The sequence below is a fragment of the Poecilia formosa genome, unplaced genomic scaffold (genome assembly GCF_000485575.1).
Source record: "Poecilia formosa unplaced genomic scaffold, Poecilia_formosa-5.1.2 Scaffold4, whole genome shotgun sequence".
NCBI classification, from domain to species: domain Eukaryota; kingdom Metazoa; phylum Chordata; class Actinopteri; order Cyprinodontiformes; family Poeciliidae; genus Poecilia; species Poecilia formosa.
The window spans coordinates 4,678,922-4,701,993 of NW_006799943.1; the positions used below are offsets into that span (position 1 = coordinate 4,678,922).

At 40.9% G+C, this 23,072-nt stretch overlaps 1 protein-coding gene and 1 long non-coding RNA gene across 14 annotated transcripts in view; one reads left to right on the forward strand and one right to left on the reverse strand.

Annotated features, from left to right (window-relative positions):
* cacna1g (calcium channel, voltage-dependent, T type, alpha 1G subunit) overlaps positions 1–23,072 on the forward strand; it is a 281,896-nt gene that overhangs the window by 229,826 nt on the left and 28,998 nt on the right. For 9 of the 13 annotated variants that reach the window (XM_016675902.1, XM_016675894.1, XM_016675897.1 and 6 more), the window contains 5 exons: positions 5,593–5,719; positions 6,730–6,855; positions 7,758–7,847; positions 8,069–8,261; positions 10,604–10,654. In XM_016675902.1, coding sequence (XP_016531388.1) covers positions 5,593–5,719; positions 6,730–6,855; positions 7,758–7,847; positions 8,069–8,261; positions 10,604–10,654 — 587 coding nt within the window. Of the gene's footprint in view, positions 1–5,592; positions 5,720–6,729; positions 6,856–7,757; positions 7,848–8,068; positions 8,283–10,603; positions 10,655–23,072 lie in introns of all 13 variants that reach the window. The other 4 variants (XM_016675859.1, XM_016675865.1, XM_016675870.1 and 1 more) reach the window with 2 other exon arrangements.
* LOC107837206 (uncharacterized) lies at positions 1,171–23,070 on the reverse strand. Its single transcript, XR_001663209.1, has 3 exons — positions 22,251–23,070; positions 14,136–14,149; positions 1,171–1,183 (listed from the first exon to the last, which is right to left on the reverse strand). It is a non-coding gene; the product is annotated as an uncharacterized LOC107837206 (long non-coding RNA).

The following is a 23,072-nucleotide window of genomic DNA, read 5'->3' on the forward strand; positions in this document are numbered from 1 at the left end:
TTGCTTGTTTTTTTTTTTTTTTTAGGGGGGGTAAGGAGCGAAAAGTTTTTCTCTGGGGGCCTCTGGAAACTTTTTTTTTTAACCTTAGAAATGACAGCACCACACACAAAAATATTGCCGCACAAACCACCAAAAGTTTACCACCATTGATGAGCACCACATTTCATTTGGTTTTGTAAATGTGGACCAGCTGGTTGACCTCTGGAAAGATTTCTTACTATATTTAAAATGGTAGCAGGACAAACAGAAACTTTTTGCTGCACAAACGTTGGACACCAATCTTATTTAATTTGATGAAGGAGAAGTGGCCATCTTCATTCAGGTTGTGTTTTGCGACTGTAACCCACCTCCTTCAGGATTCCAGGTATACGTTCACATCGAGTGTTCTCTCATCTCCAACCAGCCTATCTCTAATACCCAGATATAAATAATGTTTGTTTGTATCCAACCATAATTTTTTTGTGCTGATCCACAGCTAAAAGCATTTCTGCATTAGCAATAGCACCAGATAAATCATTTCAGTTCAATGTTTAATAAAAATAATTTTTAAACCTTGATGTTCACTCATTTTGAAGCATTTCACTGTCTTCAAAGTCAATAAAGCAGCCACCAAGTGAAAAATGTTTCCCTCGGTGCTATTAAAACACATTAGCTAAGACGCAGATTAGTCATCCACAATGCCTCAGCATTAATACCAGGATCAGCCTGTTCCTGCAGTTTGATTGTGTCTGCTTTGCTCTTCAAAGGGAGTTTGAATTGGATCTTGTTCGTTTGTGTTTTTGCCTCTGGCGATGCTGCGCTGCTGATGCTGATATGGGAATATGTATCAATCACCCGTCATCATTAACATGCTCCCAAGACGAAATTCCTGGCAGCTTGGAACTAGCAAATACCTCTCTGTGTTTTTTATTTTTTTTTTAGCCAAGGATAAAGGCACATTTTGCATTTTGTGCAACATGTGGCGAGAAAATTCAGTATGAACACTGAGTGCCGCACATAAAATGCAACAACAGATGATTTCTCCATGAGCGTGTTGCCGTTTTCCCTCGGAGTCAAGATATTCGCGGCACCTTCAGCTTTCGCTGGTAAAGGAGGTCCCCCGGGGTACGAGAGCATCTGCACATGTGACAGGATGATGCATCAGCTTTGTTTAACAGATCATGACCGTGAACACACACACCCACTTACAGAGTCGTTTATCATCCGGCGCGCAACTAGAGCTGAGGGTGTAGACCCCGATTCCACCGTGTGTCACCTAACGGCACGTTTCCGACCCCCGGCCGCGTCACCCGCCGTGGAGGGTCCACTTATCCCGCTTGACTCCAGGCTTCGGGCGTTGTAGTCGGTAGGTCACCCCTCGTCATTAGGTGTGTAGATTGATAAATCTCAGCTCCTGGCAACCTCCGTTTGAGCTCATTCGTCAGCTGATGATGTGATTTTCTCAAGCCCTCTGATGGGGAAGCTAATGTACTAGCTGTCTCTTGTGTTGCCTTCCTTGACCCCTGATTTGCATCCAGTTGTAATTAACATGATTTTTTATAGCTTGGCTTATCGAACCTATTCGCATTTCTGGGCGTTTTCACATTTTCCAGCTGTTCTGTGAAGGCTTCAGAGGTTTTATAGAGCATTATTGAACAGACGGCATCATGGAGACCAAGGAACACAGCAGACGGGTTAGAGAGGATGTAATGGAGAAACGCAAATTAAGGTTAGGTTATAAAACAGTATGCTAGCTTTGAACATCTGTTCTAGCTATTATTTGACAATGGAACTGATGTGACGCAATCGCATACCAAACTTAGTTCTCCATTTTATCTGACAGACCGGTGAAGGAGAACTTTACTCAGAGAAACAGGCAGTGGTGACTCTGGAGGAGCTTCGGAGAAGCTGTCGACAGGACACACGTCACCTGTTCCTCTGACTAGCCTTTCAAACTAGGTGGCAAGGAAGCTACTGTTGAAGCAAAGTCATGAAAATAAGCGATTTACGTTTGGTGGAAGAAGTTGCTCTGCTCAAATGAGAGCAATGTCAAACTTGTTTGCCTCAAAGCAAACTACGCTGAGAGGGAAACCAGCAGGGATATGTTCAAACAGCAGGTCTTCCTTATTTTCCACTCTTTGAGGTAACAGCCAAACAGCAAATGGTCCTCTGCAGACACCAGGCATTGGCATGTCAAGTGGCACTGAACCTTGGTGTTTCAGCTTCGCCAGCTGCTTTTTCTTTTGAATATTTTAGATATGTTCTGGGAAAATATCTCTAAATTGGCATATTTTCTGCAAAATATGAAGTTACATTCCACATAAGAATCTGCCAGTAGGCGAATCCACAAATACTGAATTGAAAATAGGCGGGGTTCCATAATATGAGCTGCAGAAGGCTTAAGACTGGGACTGATGTTCATTTTCCAGCAGCATACCAGCCCTAGTCATATTGCTGGACTGGCTTAGATCAAATCACATTCATGTTTTTAGAAATAGTCCTAAATCCAGTTGAAAATGTGTGGCAGGACCTTAAAACTGCTGCTGGCAGACACGTTCCATCCAGTCTAAACTTGGGCGACTTTGTAAAGATGATCAGGCAAAACTTCCAGCCTCTGGACGTGTAAAGACGAAGCTGAGTTACAGCCGTTATGGCAGCCGAGATGCGTTTCGTCTAAGCGTCACTGATGGGGGCTGAACACAAAGCCCCCAGATTTCTATTTGTAGAAAGAAAACAAAACCCAGAAACCGAGTTTGGAATTTTTAAAACACAATAATAAAAAGCTGAACCTCCTCCTCTCCTTGTTTTCATCTCTTTTTCTGCATCCCGGCATCACTCAATCAGCGTTCACATTGTTTGAACACCCCTGCCTCCTGTTTCTACTTGTTGTCCCCCCCACCCCTCAAACTCCTCTCCTCCTTTTGCTTTCCTGAATAATTTCCCGGCGGCGCAGATGGAGGCGGGTGTGCAGGTGTCGAGCATCGCCGTGCGCTCCTCTCTTCCTCCTCTGTGCCGCACACAAAACAGGGACATGCTGTGAAATTATGCAGATATTTAGATTGGAAGCAAAGAACTTTTCTGTTTTTTTTTCCCCCTCCAAGCGGCTTCACGCATCTCTAGCTCATCCTTTTCATGTCCCGTACAAAGGCGAATCCTTCGCCCGTTTGTGTACAGCCTGTACTGTATTCTCAGAGAACACTGATTGGGACTAAGTGCTTCGTTCTTCCATCAATTTTCCTCCTTAACTGTTTTCAGACTGAAGCTGGAAAGTGGAGCATGACGCAAGAAGGTAGAAAGACGAATGAGGAATTTTATGTCCTCATGCAATAATTGTTAATTGCACACACATATGCTCTGAAACACTGGGTATTCATGGACACCTTGGTAAAATACCTCCTGAAAAATGAGACGTGCAGTTCTTGAACGCTGCTGCCCCCTACGGATCAGAGGCGGCATCGCACTCGCGCCCTAGAATTTTTTTATTTCTTAAAAAAAAAACAAAAAAACAACAACAAAAAAAAGAACACCGAGGATCAGCTCAGCTCTGTGTTTTCGAAGCAGGCATATTGATCAGGGCGGCCGCTGTCAGACAACGCTCCTCATTATCTCTTCCGATCGGGCTGTTGACTCAGACTTCCCTCAGCCGTCTGCACTCGCGAAAGAGAGAGAGGGAAACAAAGCCCGAGCAGATCAGCACTAATGACTTCTCTCACTGTGCAGCGTTGTATTGCTTCGGTCACACCTGCTTGTGAGTCACGTTTCCTCCAACTTCTGCAGGAGAACGTTGGACGTTTTGTTGTTTTGTTAGCACCTGAAGTGATTATTTTACATACTAAAAGTAGTTGGGAAGTGAAAGGAGAACAAAAAAAAAAAGGTTTTCAAATAGTTTTGTAAAAGAAAGTCTGAAAAGTGTGGTGTGTATGTAGTTTAGCTTGTTAGTTTATTTAGAGTAATAAACAATGTGCAAAAAACATTAATAAAAGATGATTTGCACCAAATTTAGCTTAAGCTAGTTTCCATCTGTTATCTTTTAGCGGGTGAGTTCATAAAACAGTCTAATATCTTTGAAAGTTCCCATATACAGTCACTCTACTGTCACTGAAATATATATTTCAGTGACTGTAATATATATTTGAAATATATAGAGTACTAAATGCTAAACCTTTGCTCTATCATCACTAATGCCACGCTAATGCTAAACTGCTAAAGCGCTACGTTCAACCATGTTGATATGATGCTAAAGCAGAGTGCAGTTTGCCACACGGCATCATCAGTGGAGAACCTGAGGAGAGGAAACATAACTGCTGCATAAACAGTTTTCACCGATTTCAAAATAAAAGCACGGATATAAAAGTGCAGCTACTAGAAGAATTGTTAAGTTGACAACCAAACCTTCAGCACTGATGACAAACTCGACTAAAAGTTTACAACACAGACAAATAAATTAGAGATTTAGAATTTATCGGAAAAAATTAAAATAATGATAATTTGGGGGAAGCTAGATGTGGTAAGTATTTTCAAAATTAGCAAAAACCCTAAAGTGCTAACGAAAAATTAGCTGCTCTACTGGCGGATTCGCATTAACTCTGAAGGAGCTGGAGAGATTCTCAGCTCAAAGGGGGAGAATCTGTTGACAGGAAAACTTTAATGAAACGAGATCAAAACTGGACTTTTTTTTTGCTCCGTATGGAGGATGTTTTACAAAAAACCGACTCTGCCCATTACCCTGAACACAACATCCTTATTCAAAAACGCTACCGGGGTTCTGCCACGTTGTGGACGGATTGGTTTCTACAGCAGGGTTAGGGATGCTGGTCAGAGTTCCTGGGAGTATGGGTGGAGAAAAATACAACACAATACATGAAGAAAACCTGCGTTAGAATGGCCTAGTTAAAGCACAGTCTGATTGAGCTGGAGCATTTTTCCGAAGAACAGGTGAAAATTTTAGTTTCTAGAAGTTGCATTGGATTTTAATTAGTGGGCTTATTATTCACTTTAATAGTGAATAATAATGATAATAGTAAATAAGTTGACATATTTATCATTTTCCTTCCAGTTCACAACTATACCTTATTTGTCATATAAAATCCCAATAAAAGACTTTCTTTTTTTTTTCTGGTTGTAAAGTAACAATATGGGATAAAGTATATGCGGCACTGTATATACTGTATGTGCTTCTGGGTTTCAGATTAGCTGGGAAGCTCATCTGGAGCTCAGCTGCAGCACCGGGTGCCTCGCTGGCACTAATTGCACATTCTCATCAGTACATTGGCTTAATTATATGTGTCTGTTTCCTCAACTGCAGAAACCGAAAAGATGGCAAGAACGACGAGAGCAGAAAGAAAATTAAAAAAAAGTCCTTTGCGAAGCACTGCGTTAAAGAAATAATATTAAAAAAACCAATGTGCGTGTCTTATCTTAGACTCTTGCAATGCTCAGAGTATATGGAGGTGGAGAGAGGGAGAGACAGAGAGAGAGAGAGAGAGAGAGAGAGCGAGCACTCCAGGCATCCCTTCTCCATCTGGTCTCATCTGTACAGTAGTGACCTAACCGCTTGCTGCACAAACACAGAGGCCCATGCGGATCACTAACACCCTGTCCTATGTGCTGCAGCGTGATCAGCAGAGCCCCAGGGCTGAAGCTGGTGGTGGAGACACTGATGTCGTCACTCAAGCCTATCGGGAACATCGTCGTCATCTGCTGTGCCTTCTTCATTATCTTTGGCATCCTTGGAGTCCAGGTGAGAGGAAAGGGCGCTACAGCAAGCTTCAGTGCTCACGGTTAGCAACGTTACATCATACAGGATCAAGGTTTCCCCTAGAAAACTTGCTAAGCCCAGTGGTTGGGTGCTAGGGCAGTCATTCATCCGTCGTGTTTTTGAGTTAAAAATATATATGAAGTTGACAGGAAATTTGAAAATATCATACGATAAATATGTGTTATATGTGTTACAGGTCAATTAATAGCTAAACACCAACTATAAAGTCTTAAAAAATGCAAACATTTAAGAAAAAAACTTAAATAAATAAGCAATGCTTAGCCTGGTGGGGGCACAAGTAAAACCTGGTGGCCTGCCAGGCTTATAATACCCAGCAGGATCACAGAAAAGTCCTTTGTTGTCTTGCAAATGCAACAAATTCTAGTTTCTACATATGTTCTCTTCAATATACATTATTCATGGGCATTACCTCTTAGATCTGAGTAAAGAGTGCAAAGCCAAGTATCTCCCCATACCAATAGGGACCGGGCCTTTGGAGCAGTTTGAGCTTCTGTTTATCCTTCATCAGTGTGCTAATGACCATAAACCATCTGTCCAAGTAAAGTCATGAAACATTACTGGCTGTGAGGATACCATGAGGAATACTGAATCTTCTCCTCATTTCTGAGGCCTTTCTAGCCAAAGATGTGCATTTTATTTGGCCAAATATTTCTACGAAGCAGGGGTTGATTAATTTTGTATAAGCTTTCCTACATATCACCTGCTTTAGACCCTAAAATTAAAAGCTAACTTCAAGGTTACAGTGCCTTGACCTCAGTCACCTAAACAGCTTTGCTGGGCCCTGCTCTGACCAGAGATCCCATTAAAATCTCAACTTCCTGTATTGATTTCACAGTCTGAAACAAATCAAGTGTGCATTTTCTCAGTGAAAACAATCCTTCTCTGAAAGGGCTTTCCTTCCACTGAACGCTGGAACCGAACCCAACAGTTGTGAAGTGGCTTCATGGATGTTTTGTGTTTTTTCTCCGTAGCTTTTCAAGGGGAAGTTCTATGTGTGTCAGGGGGAGGATGTGAGGAACATAACCAACAGGACAGACTGCGAGGGGGCCCACTACAAATGGGTCCGGCACAAGTACAACTTTGACAACCTGGGGCAGGTAGGAAACCCCATACCCATAACCTGTAACTCTTAAGCTTAAAACCAGGTTGATGCTGATACCGATAACTGACCACGCTTACCACCAACTCTGTTGTATAACAATGTTACTCTGCTTTCTTGTTTGAGGTCTCCTAGAAGGAAGCTTAGCTCAGCCAGTCTTATTGTTGTCTGTATCCAATAGTTGTTCGATTCTGTGGCACAATCACTTCTAACTGACCTGGTTTCAGTAGGAAACCTAGAGGAACTTTCGTGAACTGAAATTTCCATCAGGGAAAGAAGAAATTGAGTGTTATTATTGGGTTCTATTTCCAAACATTGAATAAACTTGTTTGGTAGTCTTGGTTTGACTGAGGGGCTTCTACTGTCAAAGACGTCACTGTGAACTCCTACATATTCTTAAATATTACTCAAAGGTGAGTTCTTTAGGCCTTTATTAAATAACAAAACACAAGCCCATTCCCCAGTCCAAATAAAGTCCTTGGTTGAGACCTTCTTTCAGCATCATATACAACAAACCCAAAACCTCCTTCAAGCTATTGCTGGCAGTACTGTGTGGGGTATTATGGGTCGTCAACTCCAGGCCTCCAGGGCTGCTGGTGTCCTGCAGCGTTTAGATGTGTCTCTGCTTCAACACATCCGAGTCTAATAGTGAGGTCATTAGCAGGAGTCTGGAGAACTTGACAGAATACAGAGGAAGTTATTCAGCCAATCGATTTAGGTGTGTTAGTCTAGGGACACATCTAAAAGTTGCAGGACAATGGCTCCCAAGGACTGATTTGAAGATCCCTCTTCTAGCGTTGACTTTACTGACTTTGAGATGTGATGATGGCATTGTAAACCTAAAAAAAATAGAAGATTGTGCACATTTAATACAAATTCCCTCTTTTGCTTTTCTGTCAGGCATTGATGTCTCTTTTTGTACTGGCCTCAAAAGACGGATGGGTGGATATCATGTATGACGGCCTTGATGCTGTAGGAGTTGATCAACAGGTAAGTATCTTAAGATGTTGACAGAACTAATGCTTGTGGTTAGTTTGACTCTTTGCCAGTTCCTACAACAATTTTGAACCTACAGTTTTCATAACCATGGAACAACCACCTTCTATTCATGTTCTTTAGCCATTCTGTTACAAAAGTAATTGTAACTTTTGTCTTTATTTCATGAAGCCTCTGGGAAACTAAAATGATTCCCTTTTTCTTGTGTATTCCAGCCAATAATGAACTACAATCCGTGGATGCTGCTCTACTTCATCTCCTTCCTCCTGATCGTGGCCTTTTTTGTGCTCAACATGTTCGTGGGCGTGGTGGTGGAGAACTTCCACAAGTGTCGGCGCCACCAGGAGGCCGAGGAGGCCAAACGCAGGGAGGAGAAGAGACTGAAAAGAATGGAGAAAAAGAGACGGAGTAAGGAGAAGGAGCTGGCTGGTCGGTAGTCTTTCCACATCTTTCTGAGTCCTGCTTGAATTTGAGCTTGAGCCTTTTTATTTTTTTCTTTCCTTTTGCTTTTTAATTTGGTTTGGCCGAATCTAGAAGAACGCAATTAGTGAGCTAGCGCCAATCATAGTTGCTACTGTGCGGTAGAACCTTCCCTTTCTATTGACAATCCTCTTCCCCTTTTCCTTTAGATCCTCCCTCCCCCAGGATAGTTTGCAATGTAGTCCTGGGGTCATCTGCTCTGGCTCTGCAGACCTAACCACAGACTTTGGTTGCTCTCCTTCAATACTAGCAGCAGGTTTGTCACGTTGGTTGTTGAGAAAAGCTCCCAAAGTTGGATGGTCTACAGAGTTAGAGCAGCTGACCACTGGAGTTCCCCCGTCATTCCTTTCCCACTGCCCTTACCTTGCCTGGTCTACCGTAGACGTCGTGCTTGGGATGGCCCTTTGAAGCATGCCCAGTGGGTGCTGAAATACAGGGCTTGCATGGTAGAAGATACACAGAGCTAGAGGGAGGGGGACTTGTTGGATAATAAATCAGGTGAGCTCCCCCCTCCCTTCCTCTCTTCTGCATGTGGTTTAGTACAGCCGCAGGGGGCAAGGGTCGAACCACAATCTGGACGCTACGCCTTAGCCGAGATGTGGGATCACTGCAGAGGAGATTTGTAGGGCTGAGAGCTCATTTCCCCTCCCCTGCGGCTGTATAGGAGATCATAACAAACTGCCTGTTTTGAGTTTTGCCCTTTCCACTGCTTCCTACACCTTTAAAAAATGTGGTGCTAGCTCCCGCTAGCCTTAGCCTTGTTTTGAATCAAGCGCCTGAATTCATGGTATTGTATCAGAGATGCACCGATGAGAATTTTGCTGCCAACTTTCTATTTTGTGCTTTTTGTAAAGTTTTGATCGGGAGATAGGATTTGGACTTCAGTCCAAATTAACTTAGTCAAAGTAATCAACACTATTTTCTGAGTGACGTAACTCTACAACCTGCCTATTCAGGGATTTTGTTTTTTTGTACAGCAGATCTGAAATATTTGAATGAAAAGCTGAAATGATTACATTCAATGCTACTCGACATTCTACTGGCTGGCATTTTGAAAGCAACCAATCCAGGAGTACCATTTATTTTCATTGGTGCTGATTAGCTATATCCTGAAGATTGAAAATAAGGAACACTGTTGATATTAGCTCCTGTGGTTGTGCTAAAATGGTTTCCAATGTGCGCAGTAATGCATATTGAAGTATATTCACTGTGTGAATGATCAAATTAGGGAGTTATAAGCATATTTAGTGAAGGTCTCAAATGTTCATGGATTTTCACTGTTTCAAAAAACCTGATATTGTGGATACAGCAGACATGTCTATTCTTTTAAGTGTTTTAGGTACTTTTTTTTTTTTACCTTACTTTAATACCGTACTCATAACAAAAATGGTTAATTTTAAGTTTTCGTTCGCACTGTCATGACTGTCTAGTGCTAACCTAATAAGATGGCTTCAATGAATGGAAAAAGATCCAATTTTAGAGTTTGAGAAGTTGACTATGCTAACTATAGCCAATCAACAACCAATTTCTCTCGGTGCATCTCTGTATCTTACCTCATATTTTAAAGGTGCTTTCTTTTTTATTACTTGGTACAAGGAGCAGTGGACACAAATAGTTACTTAGAGCTTACAGTTTATAGATCTCTCCTGTATAATAAGCTAAGTTCTTGAGAAATACAGATGGAAAATTAATCTTCCTTTTACAGAAGGTGTCTGACAAGAGTATCTGACCAATTGAGAAAACTCCCCTTTCACACACAGAATACATACGCAAACGTTGTGTTGGAAGGACGGGCATCTTTTATTTTTTCTTCTCACATCTACAGTTTGTTCCTTTTTGAATATCTTTGCCCGATTTTGAGATGGACGTTGCGCCTCCCCTCATACAACCGTGCCGAAAGATGGTTTCTTAGCAGTGTGTCACCACAGAAAGCCACGGTTACCTGCAAATGTCGAAGAGTTACAGGGGTAACTGGACAAGACGTTGGGTATACAGTAGGTAGCTGAAAACGTCCACCTTGTGAAAGTTCTGGGAACAAATTGACAACATTGATCGGAAGAACTGGACTCAGAATAACTGGAAAGACCTAACACAGGCACATAAACCAGCTAAAATCTTTCATCGCTTCCTTCTAACCTTACTCCATCCCTCTTTCCCTCTTTCTCTCTCTTTAACTCTCTCTGTCTCTCTCTCTCTCTTTTCGAACACTCAGTCCATCCTTCCTTCCTTGCTTTCTTCAGCCTCTGACTAACACGGTCTCATTCCTCTAGATTTATTGGTTCCGGGGGTGAGTTGGGCCCTCTCTGACGGCACACTGAAAGGTACAGAGTTTCCAGCATGTTGTATGTGTCCCCTTGAACACCCTCCCCCCCTGCTGCCACCGACCACGACCACCCACCATGGTGGCTAGGGTTCTAATTTCAGTGATCACGGGAGGTAGGGCCCCATCCTGCGTCGCCGCCCCCCTGCCTCTCTCCCATCAGCCTTCAATCCGCTGGACATACTGTTACCTGTTTTCTCTGTCGTGGCTTTGTCTTTCACAGCTGCTCCACTCTTGCCTGCGATCCATCCACTGTCCACAGCACCGCACCGCAGCTTCTCCACCGTAATGAACGAACAAAGACCTTAGCTAATTTGATCCAGCCTAAGACGGACTGGGTTGAGACAGGGACAGTTTGGTAATGGGAAACAACTAGAGGAACCTTGACTTTAAGCATTGATTGACCTCTTATATTTTAAATATGTGGTTTGAGTGATCTTCTTTCAGAAGATGCGCAGAAACAATAACAATGATTTTGTACCGCACGGGAACTTGTACACTCACATCTTGTAGTCAGGAAACATGGCCATGTTTTTTCTAAAGTAAGTTCTTTGCTTTTGATTTTGATGGCATTTCAGTCATTGAGGGTTCTGGTGTATTGCTCCCTTATTTGAGTACCAATTGTCCCAGCAACAAAGCAAATGTCTTATCAAATGTGCGCAACTTCACAAATCGATACGATACATTTCTGTGGCCAGTTGTGTTTCATCGATATCCGTTTTCCTTCTGAGATGAACTGATTTTTAGAACAATATTGCTTCTGAATTAAATGCATTGCAGTTGCATGAATGATTGGAATTTGCTTATTGTTTTGTTCAGGATGGCAACGATTGTCATCACTTGTCACCCAGCAGCTACTTTTCAGAATTTCACACAACCTGTAATGAGACATATTCATTACTAGAGGCTTGTATGGGAATATAACAAACATTGACATCTCACAAACATTTTGAAGTAAAAAACAACTTTTTACTGTAATTTTATATGCACAGCAACCATGTTGGATTTTGAGATTGAGGAATAAAGTTGACTTTTAAGCAGAAAATTGGATGCAAAGGGAACCATTAGTACTATGATAACAGTGCAGTGAACTGAAGTTAAATGGCCAGTTTAACTAAAAAAGAATGACATAACTATTTGTATATTGGTTATTTATTATTTAACTAGAATCGTTGGATGTAACTGAACTCAATTACTTTTTCATTTGACTTCATAAATACCCATTACTCTGTAGTTCTTCTCTTTAGCTACAATTAGCTTAGCAAATCTAATCTTATCATAATTTAGCTTCATTTAGAATTACTTTGTATATATTTAATTAAATCTTACATAAACTAATCTTTAAACAATCTTAGCTCTGTTTATAAGGAAGCTAATTAGCATCCCTTCTTCATATCTTGCTAACAAGCAGCCAGTTGCTAGCTAATTATATGTTTGAGTTTAATTTAGCCTAAAATATTTCAGTCCAGTTTCCCCTTGGGCAAAATAATGTCTGAGTTTGGTTTATAAACTAAGATAATTACCTTAACTTGACTTATTTGTCCTTCACTTCTTACCATTTTGCTTGTAAGCAACCAGATTCTCTCCTTAATCATCAAGTGCTTCTACAGTATCAATTACAGGAGGCAGACTAGTCGATGTATCATATTTGATGGTCTGTAAAAGAACACAAAACATTTCTAAATTAAATGCTTAAATCTTATGGACAGTAAGTTTTATGAAGTCTGTAACTCACCTGTCACACTTTAATTTAATTCAACAAAACATTGAAAAAGCTATAAATTGTACATTGATACCTGTGATAGTTTTATAAGAAGTAATCTTGCAGCTATTCAAGTGATTAGACCAGGTGGTCAGTAGCTGCTGTAAATACAGTATATGTAAATCAATTCATTATGATCACCTCGAGGTGGACAGACAAAGTTATTATCTGTGTTATGCTTCTCATTTTTGCCCATGAGCAGCGTTTTGCAACAGTTACTGGTTGGTCTTCTTCAGCACTACCAGAACACACACCTAGCAGCATCATCAGAGCCCGTTTCTATAGCAATCCACTCAAGGTACTGCTATGATAGATGGAATCCACAGACAAGTATCTCCAATAATAACAATCCTATCAATAGCTCAGCGTTATGAATGGTTTGCGGTAGCGTGCCGACGGCGTTGTGCCTATGAGGGCGCGAGTGTGTGTGTGTCTAAGCAGGCGCACATTCTTGGAAAGGAAATTTGACCGCTAGTTCAAACGCCTGCGTGTGTGTGTGTGTGTGTGTGTGTGTTTGTGTGTATATGTGAGCATGTCAGAGAGCAGATGGCTGCAGAACAGGTCGTAAAATATGCAGGAGCAGCCAGCCTCGTCCTCTGATCCTCGCTCCATCTCTGTCTAGATTTCTGTCTGAGAGGCAGACCGCCGCAGCCATCTGATTCTTAAATGCAACATTTAGCCTCAGGGGAGAGCTCCTTTGCTACATTCTAACACTTTTTTTTTTTTTTTTTTAAACACGTGTAATTATGAAAGTGACGACACAAGACGACACACCAAACACAGCGCCCACGCAGCCTGTTACTTGCGAGGTTGTGTTTGGGGTCTGGACTCCACCACAACCCCGTTGTGTGCGAACTGTTACCCGCACTCCCAGAATAACGCTTCAGTGTGTGTGTGTGTGTGTGTGTGTGCGTGTGTGTGTGTGGGTGCACATGTGTCCTGGCTGTGAACGCAGCGTGTTTTTTGGGTCTGGACTCTTATCTTTAGTTCGCACTGTGCTTGGAGCAGCAGTTTGTGGAGCACAGAAGGGAGGAGAAGAACAAAAGGAGTGAGGATGGTGTAGGAAGAGCATTTATTTGGATTCATCACAGAGGAACGAGGGATTACACAAACAGACATGGGAACTGTGACTAAAGAAGGCAGCAGTGACCCAAAGCAAACATTACCTAATCTCACTTTACGTCACACAAATGGTTAAGATGTCTAGAGCTAAAGGTGAAACTTAGCTGTCTGATTAGTTTGGCTAATGAATATTTGGTCACTTGGGGGCTGACAATTTGCTTATCGTAACTAGTTTAGCTTAATTTAGCATATTTGATCTTATCTTACTTTATTGCTTATCTCGTTGCTAATTTTTTCAATTTTTTTTTTTTTTTTTTTTACATTTAGACTTTCTCATAATCTTTTAAAGTGCAACTGAATAGTATTTCCTAAGAGCTGCTAGAACATTTGGTGTCCAGAACTTGACAAGTTACAGCTAATCAGTTTTATTTGTGCAGCACATTTCAGTTCAAAGTGAAAACGAAACCCAGTGACCGAGCAGAAAAGAAACACTGCATGATGGCACTGAAATAAAGAGAATAAAAGGCTGCAGTCCAGACTAGGATTAATCTATCTCCACTTATTATTAATCAAAGGCAACTCTAAGCAATTATAATGTGCCTCATTGGGTTGCTGCACCTCTGCAACAAGTTGGTCAGTTGTTGGTTCCCCCTAGCACCACTAAAACACACACTCTACAGTCCAAAATGAAAGCGTAGGTATGTGCAAAACAACTCAACAGTCCATTAACGACGTCACTTCGTCTATTAGCCTGAACGCATAAGGATAAACGCAAGGCAGCCGATGCTGATCCCTCGCTCTAACTGGGTCAGAGCTAACAGAGATGAATCTGCCGGAAGTTTCTCATTGCCCCTCTTTCTTTCTTCTATTCCTCTGTCGCCGCACTGTAATTAATAACAGATGTTCTTTGGGGAAAAGATGAATAAATGAGGAGGGTGAGTGGGTGCTGGTACAGAGGCAAGAAAACCTCAGATCAGCGCGGAACGCGGAGAGAGACGGTGACATACCTCAGCATGTCGCCTCTGAAATTAGCAGCCCAGGCCTGCAAACAGTGGATGGCACAAGGTGTAGGCAGCAGCACTAAGGGGAGTGTTAAATGTGACAAGACAAAGTAAAAGCGGTCAGCAATTAAACGCTGCGTAAGAGCAACCGTTTTAGGTTTGTGTTAGTTGAAGTAGGTCAAGTTCTCCTTTCCCTTAAACAGACAAACTTCATCTTCAGTTGTCGTACTGCCATCATATCCCATCATGTGTATTTGTCAGCTGAACCTGATTTGCTTGTCAAACTGTCTACGAAAGAGACCAACAACTGATGGAAAAATCCAAAGTAGCGTAATGGCAGATAAAAAAAAAAAACATACTCAGCATTGTTCAAGGTTTTAAAGCAATTTGTGCTTTACAGCTGAATTATTTAGCTTGACGTGTGTGGTTGGAAGAGACAATGCACTGACAACATCTTGAATTAATGTTTCATGTTGAAACATGTCTCCATGAATATTTCAGTGGCTGCCTAAAGAAAAAAAAAACATCATAACAAAAAGCAGCCTTATTGTGTAGGGTTGTTGTTATTAAAGCGCTGTATTAAATTCACTACTGTCTCATGTTTTCAGTTGTCATTTGAAGATTAGTGGGAAAACTGAGTGCAGTAGAAATGTCTCCACTGCTGTTATTTGTCGTCTTCAATCTTTGTTCACCAAGTTGAACAAAGAAGATATTGTGAAAAAGGAAGTGGGACAAATACACTGCCCTGAGGTACACCAGCAATCAGTTAATGAAATGATGTTCGTCTTGGAGTAGTGTCCTAAAAACACTTTTATTTTCACATTTCCAACGTAAAAGTTTACTTTACTGCCTTTTTAAAATTCACAAATTCTACTCTTTCACTTTGACACAATTATATAAGTATATGGACAGCGAGTTGTTCCAAAATTAGATTTAAATATTGAAATAAATTGGTGGCTTGATAAGGTAATTAATTTGCCCTCTACTTCACCCAAAAAATCATCTTAATGGATTATACAGTGTAACATAGATCAGTATTTGTAATTTTAGTAGTTTAAGGAATACCACTATTATGTAATATTTTTTATTTTATTTCCAGTCTTATTGTCTTGTCATATTATTTAAATTGTCAAATTTTTTAATAATCTGCATTTTTTTATTGTCACATTTTAATTCTGTAGAAAAAAAAATTTTTTTTTGTATCTTTTTTTTAATTACTGTGTTTTTTTTTTTCAGTCATACATTGATTTAAGTCAGTTTCACTCCTCTTGCTCAACATCGAGACGCAAGCAGTGGATACGCATATAACTTCAGCAAATATCTAATCCTGGAATGTTTTTGGTCTCTACCTTTAACTCACTTTAGTTTTTAACATTTCTGGAAACCGTTCCTGTGATTCTGTGAAGCATTTGTGCGTCTTCTGCTGTGTTTGCTGCAACAGGAGAACCTCTTGTTGGGATTTAATCCCAGATTAAATAATGCTAAGTAAATCTTGCTTTGTGTGTCAGAAAGTTGCATTATGACATTACAACAACCTTTGCATAAAAGCACAACAGTCTCATGTCATTGTAGTATTTCCACAATTTAAAACAAAAATATATAGCATGAGCTCATTTCTATTCGGACACAACAGTAAAGTTGATTTTTCAGTTAAAATTGATTTCACCATTCATTTATTTCAACATTTATGTATGGACTTGAGCAAAAAAAAAATATATAAAACTGATTACATTTGGTAGTCAAGTATCCTTTGCAAAGAATCTCATTCCCTTTAGCTGTTCTGGTCCTCAGAGCATTGAGCCTGAAACCTAACAGCTTTTGTTTTGAGAAAAGTGTAGCAGCCCTTGTTCATCCATCTGACCAGCAGTGTTCAGCACCAGGTAGGAGAAGGCTTTCTATGGCATTTCATAAAAGTTTTTAGTCGTTTTAAAACTGTATACTTTTTAAAAACTTGGTATACCGGTAACCGTCCTACAGTATATCTAGTAAGTCCTCTTGTGGAACTGTAATAGATTATATATTTGTCTCTCTAGATGATGTCTTTCTGGTTTTAGAGTGATAAAGGTCAGACTGCGGGTAAAAATTTTAAAAAATCTAATAAAAATGGACTGAGTTAAAATAAGAAAGGCACAGACGCTCTCATTCTGCGGTTTACCAGCTTCCCATCGGTCTGTATCTTGTTGCGCTGTTTTTCTCGTTAGTCCGCCCTGCCATCCACTCTATCCAATCACTTGCTTTCACTCATTTCAATGAGTCCATCCAGCTCAAGTATGACTCAGAAAGGTGTGTCAGTCTGCCGTGTGTGTGTGCGCGCGCGTGTGTGTGCGTGCTCATGTGCATTCAGAAGTGCCGATGAGAGAGTGTGTTTTCACACCCTGTCATTTTGAACAATGTCACATTTTTCTTGTTTCTTTACCTCTTTTCTTCCGGACTCCACAATTTGCTCTGCTCTCTTGTCGTTTGTTTCCAACCCTTTCTCCTCTCTCTTGGATTTTTTTTAAGTGAGACAGCAGAGCAATCTGGAAAATTGGTTAAATAATTGTTTGGGTTGTGTTTTTTTATTTATTTGTTTGTTTATTTGTTTTTTGCTTCCAGTAACTGTTTCCGTTGACAGTTGTCTTTTTCTTTTAGACTCAGTGTTTGCTGGATTTCAGAATTGGACATCGTTTCCTTGACAATGAAGGTCAAAGCACATTCCCTGGCAGACACTGAGTTTTGAGATTTAATATTGAGCCATTCGTTACGAAGGACGGGAGCATAAAAGCAGCCGTCGCATTAAACCAAAAGGGTGCCTGGCAATTATGGGAAATCATTGTTGTTTAGCTCTTTTTTTGTTTGGCTATCTAAGCATTAAGATGCACTGGTGCTGCTTTTATCTCCGTTGCCCTTCTCAAATCTTTCCATCCATTTCATTTGTCATCCAAGCTCTAAATATTACGTTCCTGCCAATCCCTATCCCTCATTCATTTTCCGGATCCCCCATTAATCCACACTTCCTGATTCATGAAAATGTGATCGGACAACCAGACCCAACCAGCGCCTTCAGCCGCTTTTAGAGCAGCAGCCATTTTACCCAATGAATCGACCATTGGGATTGAGATTCATTGTAAGATCCTCGTTTCGACCGAGTGGCCAACTCAACATCCTTTCCACTTCACAGCTTATTCTAGACACCTTTTGCACAGTCACAACAGTAGCTCTGGTTCCAGACCCATTTCCAACATACTCAATCCAAACCAATGTGCTCTCACTCACACGATCACGGTACACTCATAGTGCTGTGGTGTGCTTACTCATCGGTCCAACAACCAATGAGGAGCCTTACTGTGTCTGTATTTCCCAAAAAAAAGAAAAACGACCACCTCAGAAATGTATGCTATTATGTTTTTGAGAGTGGCCATGTGCAAAAGCAACCTGCACGCCTAATCCTCGGCACCTCACATTTTCCCCCGTGAAGGGAAGCATTGACGATAAAAGTGGGGGAATGTGTACAGGAGTTGTGGCTGTTCAGGTTGCTTTTGGACAGGGAATGTTTCTCTGTTTCCTCTAACTGTTCTTCCTTGCTATTTGACAGACCTTTCAACACATTACGAAAAAGGAGGTTTTAGATCTCGTTCGAAATGAGCAAATCTAAATTTGTAGGTCGATGGAACAGGTCTTCTTGAAGTTCCAGTTGAACTACAGATGAGTCATGGTGAAATCTCATGACACAAGCTGGATGTTGTGACATGTCAGTGGGACTGGCGTTACCTTTTCCAGTTTTCAGCAGCCTGCCCTAACGATTCACTTTGTTGTTGGCGGTGTGGTTGTAGGAACACAGTTTTTGAAATATTCTCCTGCCAATCAAGTGGAATTGATTCTTTCACAGACAAAAGCAGAGAAACAGCACAGGATTAAAGAATATGATATTGTAAATGTAGGGGAGTCAATGGTCTCGGTGTTGATGGACTTGATGTAGCAATGGCAATTGCCCTTTGCAACCAGCCATTCCTAAGATGTAGCATTTTGGATACTTAGGCATTGAGCTCTTCATTAGGTTAACTGAATTCAGCCTCCTACACTTGCATTGACACTATATTGGGTTCCATTGAATTACAAAAAAATTTTGGGCAATTTCGAAAAAGTTTTTGCGCTAGGATGAGGTGGTTTCTCGACTGTATTGAAAACGGCAATAGAAACAGTTTTTTCATATTGTACAAGTCATTTGGTCAACAACCAGATGTTGGGACAACTGGTTGTCCTAACATGGCAGGACAAAAAGGACGACAAGAAGTGGTTGAAGGATGATGGTGCGGTATGTTTTTCAATGATTTATCGGGTGAACAAATTTAATCATGTGTTATTAGAGACAAAGATCATCGATGTCACACAGAGTTCGCAGTTGAGTCTACATTATACCAGAAGGGATGACCTAGTCACCGGAGACTTTTTAAGGAAGAACTATTCTTTTTAAGTGTTTGTTACCAATCACAAACCTAAAGGCTGGCTTGGTGCGGACGCCACTAGAGTGACCATCTCTACCACTGGTTCAAATCAATAGTTGAATTACTTTTTAGCTCCTGTACGTTTTTGCAGTACAGTTAACAAACACAGTGGGATCTAAAACTCCTTTCAAAGGTTGTCCTAGATGGTCTGTCAAATATTCTTTGACTTTGTGTGAAATTTAAAAGTGAAAATACAGGGAGCAGGTGCAACCATCGCAGAGAGGTTAACCCTGACCTCTTTGTGTGTTTGCACTTGCTTCCCTTTGTTTCAGAAATTATATCCAACTTTTGAGAGAAGGCTTCACCGGCCACATCAGTGAAGGAACTGAGTAAGTAGAAGGGGTAAAAGTGGGAGCAGGAGGTCTTATTTTATTAATCTTCCTATAAAATTTCCTAATGTAATTTTAAAAAAAAAAGAAGCACAGCCTTCTTTAGGGAGAGTGACTTTCTATTTGTGGAAGAGGAAAGGCCAGTGAAGTGAGAGCAACAGAGGTTTGGTTCTGAAACCTTGACCTCGCCTCTCTTTGTTCACTCACTCCCAAGACTAGTTAAGTTGTTGTCGGACAAAAAAAACAACAACTTTCTTCTCCCACATCCCCCTGTTTCTTGTTTGGCCTCACCCTCTCTGCTCTGTTCATAATACAGGGCTGATTTAGGGCTGAACGACTTTCCTGTTTGCTTCATCACACAATTAGGATTGAAGACAACCACGACTCTGGCCTTCCCAATCCCACAATAAACACTTTTCCCTGCCGCAGAGCAACGTAATTGGGGCAGCTGCAGGGTAAAACATAACTCCGTCTTATGCAACAGAGTTAGATGCATGAGAAGCGAACCAGTTGCATCTGTCTCTGTCTGCCTTAGCTCGCCTCGCACCTGCAAGACAGTAAGTAGAGCAGAGTAAGAGTAATGCCCGCAGTTCAGGAGATGATGAAGAATCTTGTGAATACGAACTCCCAGTGAAAGAGCCACGCTGTTGCATCCAGCAACAGTTCCACCCACCTGCTCAGATTTAAAGCCGCTCCCGCAGACGTTTCCAAGACGCCCTAAATCTCCTCGGTCTGCCCAGCGGCCATGTTGTGTCACGTCTAAAATTATAGGCCTGTTTATAGAGAGCATCTGACAAGATGAGAAAGTGTTGGTGTCGCGTTCAAATCAGGTTCGGAGGTGCTGAGGAGCATAGCACATGACAAAGTATGTCAGCAAGCTGAGGTGCCTTTTATTTTAGGAGTCTGAGCACACCGGAGGCCGTATTGTTTCCTCTGTTTCTGGCACGCACATCTCCCCAGGTGTTCAGCGATGGGCAAACTCCACAGCCGGCCGCCCGGCGGTTCACCCCACGTGACTGCTGTTCAGGTGGACCTCCCCTGTCGTCAATATCGATAATTACCAGCAAGGACAAAATTAGCTGTCAGCAGCCGTGACCCGAAAACCAGAATTTCAAATAATTAAGTTGACAGCACTCAGAGGAGGTAAAACTCCGGCCCTATAAGGTCAGCATCTCTTCATTATTTATTTCAAAAATATCCATGGAAACAAAACGTCACAAATTGATTCACTTAGTTACTCATATTCACTGTCATTCATGTTTTATTTTATTTAAAATTTTCCTTAAATCTAATGTAATGTGTAAATGGTAACAGGAGTCTTTCAGTTGTTTTACTTTCTCCATGTCAGTAACAATCAAAATCTTTTCCCATAAGCATTTAGATTGAAAGCTTTCAAATATTCACTACGGTATGATCATTCCTCTTTAAATTATTTAATTAACAAAAAGGCTACTCCGCTCATCTAATATTTGGCCCATAAAGACTCTTTTTGAACAAGTCTTAACATTTTTTAGGCAAAATTGAGTTCTAAATTATTCACACCCCTGGCAGATTTAAAATTGCGTTCACTCAACCAAGAAGTCTGTCTCTGGCCCAAAAAGAGAACAGACAGTAAAGCAAGGTAAAAGAAGTACCAGACTTCTATATGAAATTATTTGGAACCTTTTCTGTAATCAATAGTGACGTTTTTATTGGCATTATAGCAAACGTACTCCTGTCATTTTGACAATTTATCTTTGATTAGTTCAAAGTCTACAAAGTTGCAAGAGCTTCTTGCTATCATCCTCGTCCACAGATTCTCTATTAGACTGAAGTCAAGGTCTCTTAAAAATGCTAATATTACCTCCACTCAGAAGAAACAAGTAGGTCAAATGAGAAAAAAACAAAAACAAACTTTAACCCTAAATCTACATGGGCATGCAAAATGTTGGGCAAAGCTGTATATTGGCTTGCTAACCTGTAAATAATTTAGCAGCCTACTGTGAATTTGGTGACCTCTTACTACTAGCTTACTGGGCTATTTTAAACTTATTGTTTTAGTTTGCTATCCTACTGTTAGCCTGTTTGCCTTCTATTAACAAGTATTAGTTTTGTAGCCTACTAGTTTGTAGGTCTACTGTTAGCCTTTTATCCCTATAATCGTCTCTTAGGTAATTAAGTTATTGCTAGTTGTTTTGTTTGCCATACAATTTATTTGTTTGGTTTCTAGTAGCTTGTTAGCTTACTGTTAACTCATTAAAATATTGCTAGACTCTTAGTTTACTTTTAGTCTCTTAGCCTTTGTTTGTTTGCTAACTAATACCTCCTTAGCCCAGTAATAATTGATCAAAATTAAAATTAGCTTGGTCATCTGCTATTATTTTTGATAGTCTATTGGCTTTTTAGCCTGGAATTTGCTTTTTAAAATACTATTAGAATACTAGTTACTTGTGTAGCCAACTTACTATTAGCTTCCTAGCATGCTATTAGATGACTAGTTTTTATTAGCTAACCATTTAGCCTCAAAATAGGTCTGTTATTGACACTTTGTGACATAAAACTAATTAAATAGGTGAACATGAATGTAGTTAATTTAGTTTACATTACATTATTGTATTTTTCTCATCAGTATTTTGTTATTAGATTGGTACAACTTTTCAAAACAACAGAGTGAGAATCTTAATTTCTTTAGCTAAAGCACTTAGTAACAAGTAAACAAACAACAACAAAAAAAAGTAAAAACAGCACTATTCCTATGAGAAAATCTTCCCTGCCCCAGTTTTGTCCAAACTTAATAGGTGCGAATGTTTCTCACTAGAGAAAACTTCCCATTAAGAACATCAGATTTGGAGCGCAGACTGGAAGGCCGTGTTGGTTCTTTCTATAGATCCTGCTAAGTAAGCCTTTCTGTCTCATTACCTGATTTATGAGTGGAGTTCCTTGGACTGGATGGGGAACCCTCTAGGTGCACACCAGGAACCACACACACATACACACTCCTGGGAATCATCTCAGACCTACACAGCTGCTGCCACAGTAACTGGCCAGATGGGTTGCTACACTCGAGATCCAAAGGACTTCTGTCTTTTAATCAACTGGTTCAATTATATTCCATTCTTTAAATTCCCCCACCGGTGTGATCTCTCCTTCACTGATGTTGGCAATAAGGTGATGGATGACATAAGCTTCCTCTTTCTTCCTCATCCTCGCTCTAAACCCATCTATCCTTCCAGTCTGGACTGAAGGAATAGAGGAGAGACGGAGTGATGGATGAGTTTGGGAAACTACTTTCCTGCTCTATTAAGTTCTCCACCTGAGAGAGGTGGATGAGATAAGGAAAGACAGATCATGAACGGTTCCAGAAAAGGGAGATCTCCTGAATAAAGTTTCACTGAGCAGTTCATCCGTCATCGCATTCAAAGAAAGTTTCACTGTTGCTCAAAGGAGAGCAGCGTTCACTGCATCCGTCATAACTGCACAGGACTTAACAGGAAGTCTCCCTTTGTCTCTGTCCGTTATCTGGTCTGTCTTTCTGCTTTACAGTCTCTCACTTCTCCTTGCACACTGTTGTACTGTCAGTTCAAGTCAACCATTAAACTTTCACTAATCCCTCCCTTTTTTATTTGATTTTTTCCAAGATGATTCATTGGCTTTTTTCCCCTCAGCACTGCAGGCCAACTGTACGCTGTCCCTGCCTATTACCTTCTGGCTCACTTTTTGATCACTGCCTCCCTTTCCTCCTTTTCCCTCTACCCTTCCTCCTCCTCTTCATTACCCCTTGCCTTACTCCCCCCTCCCCCCC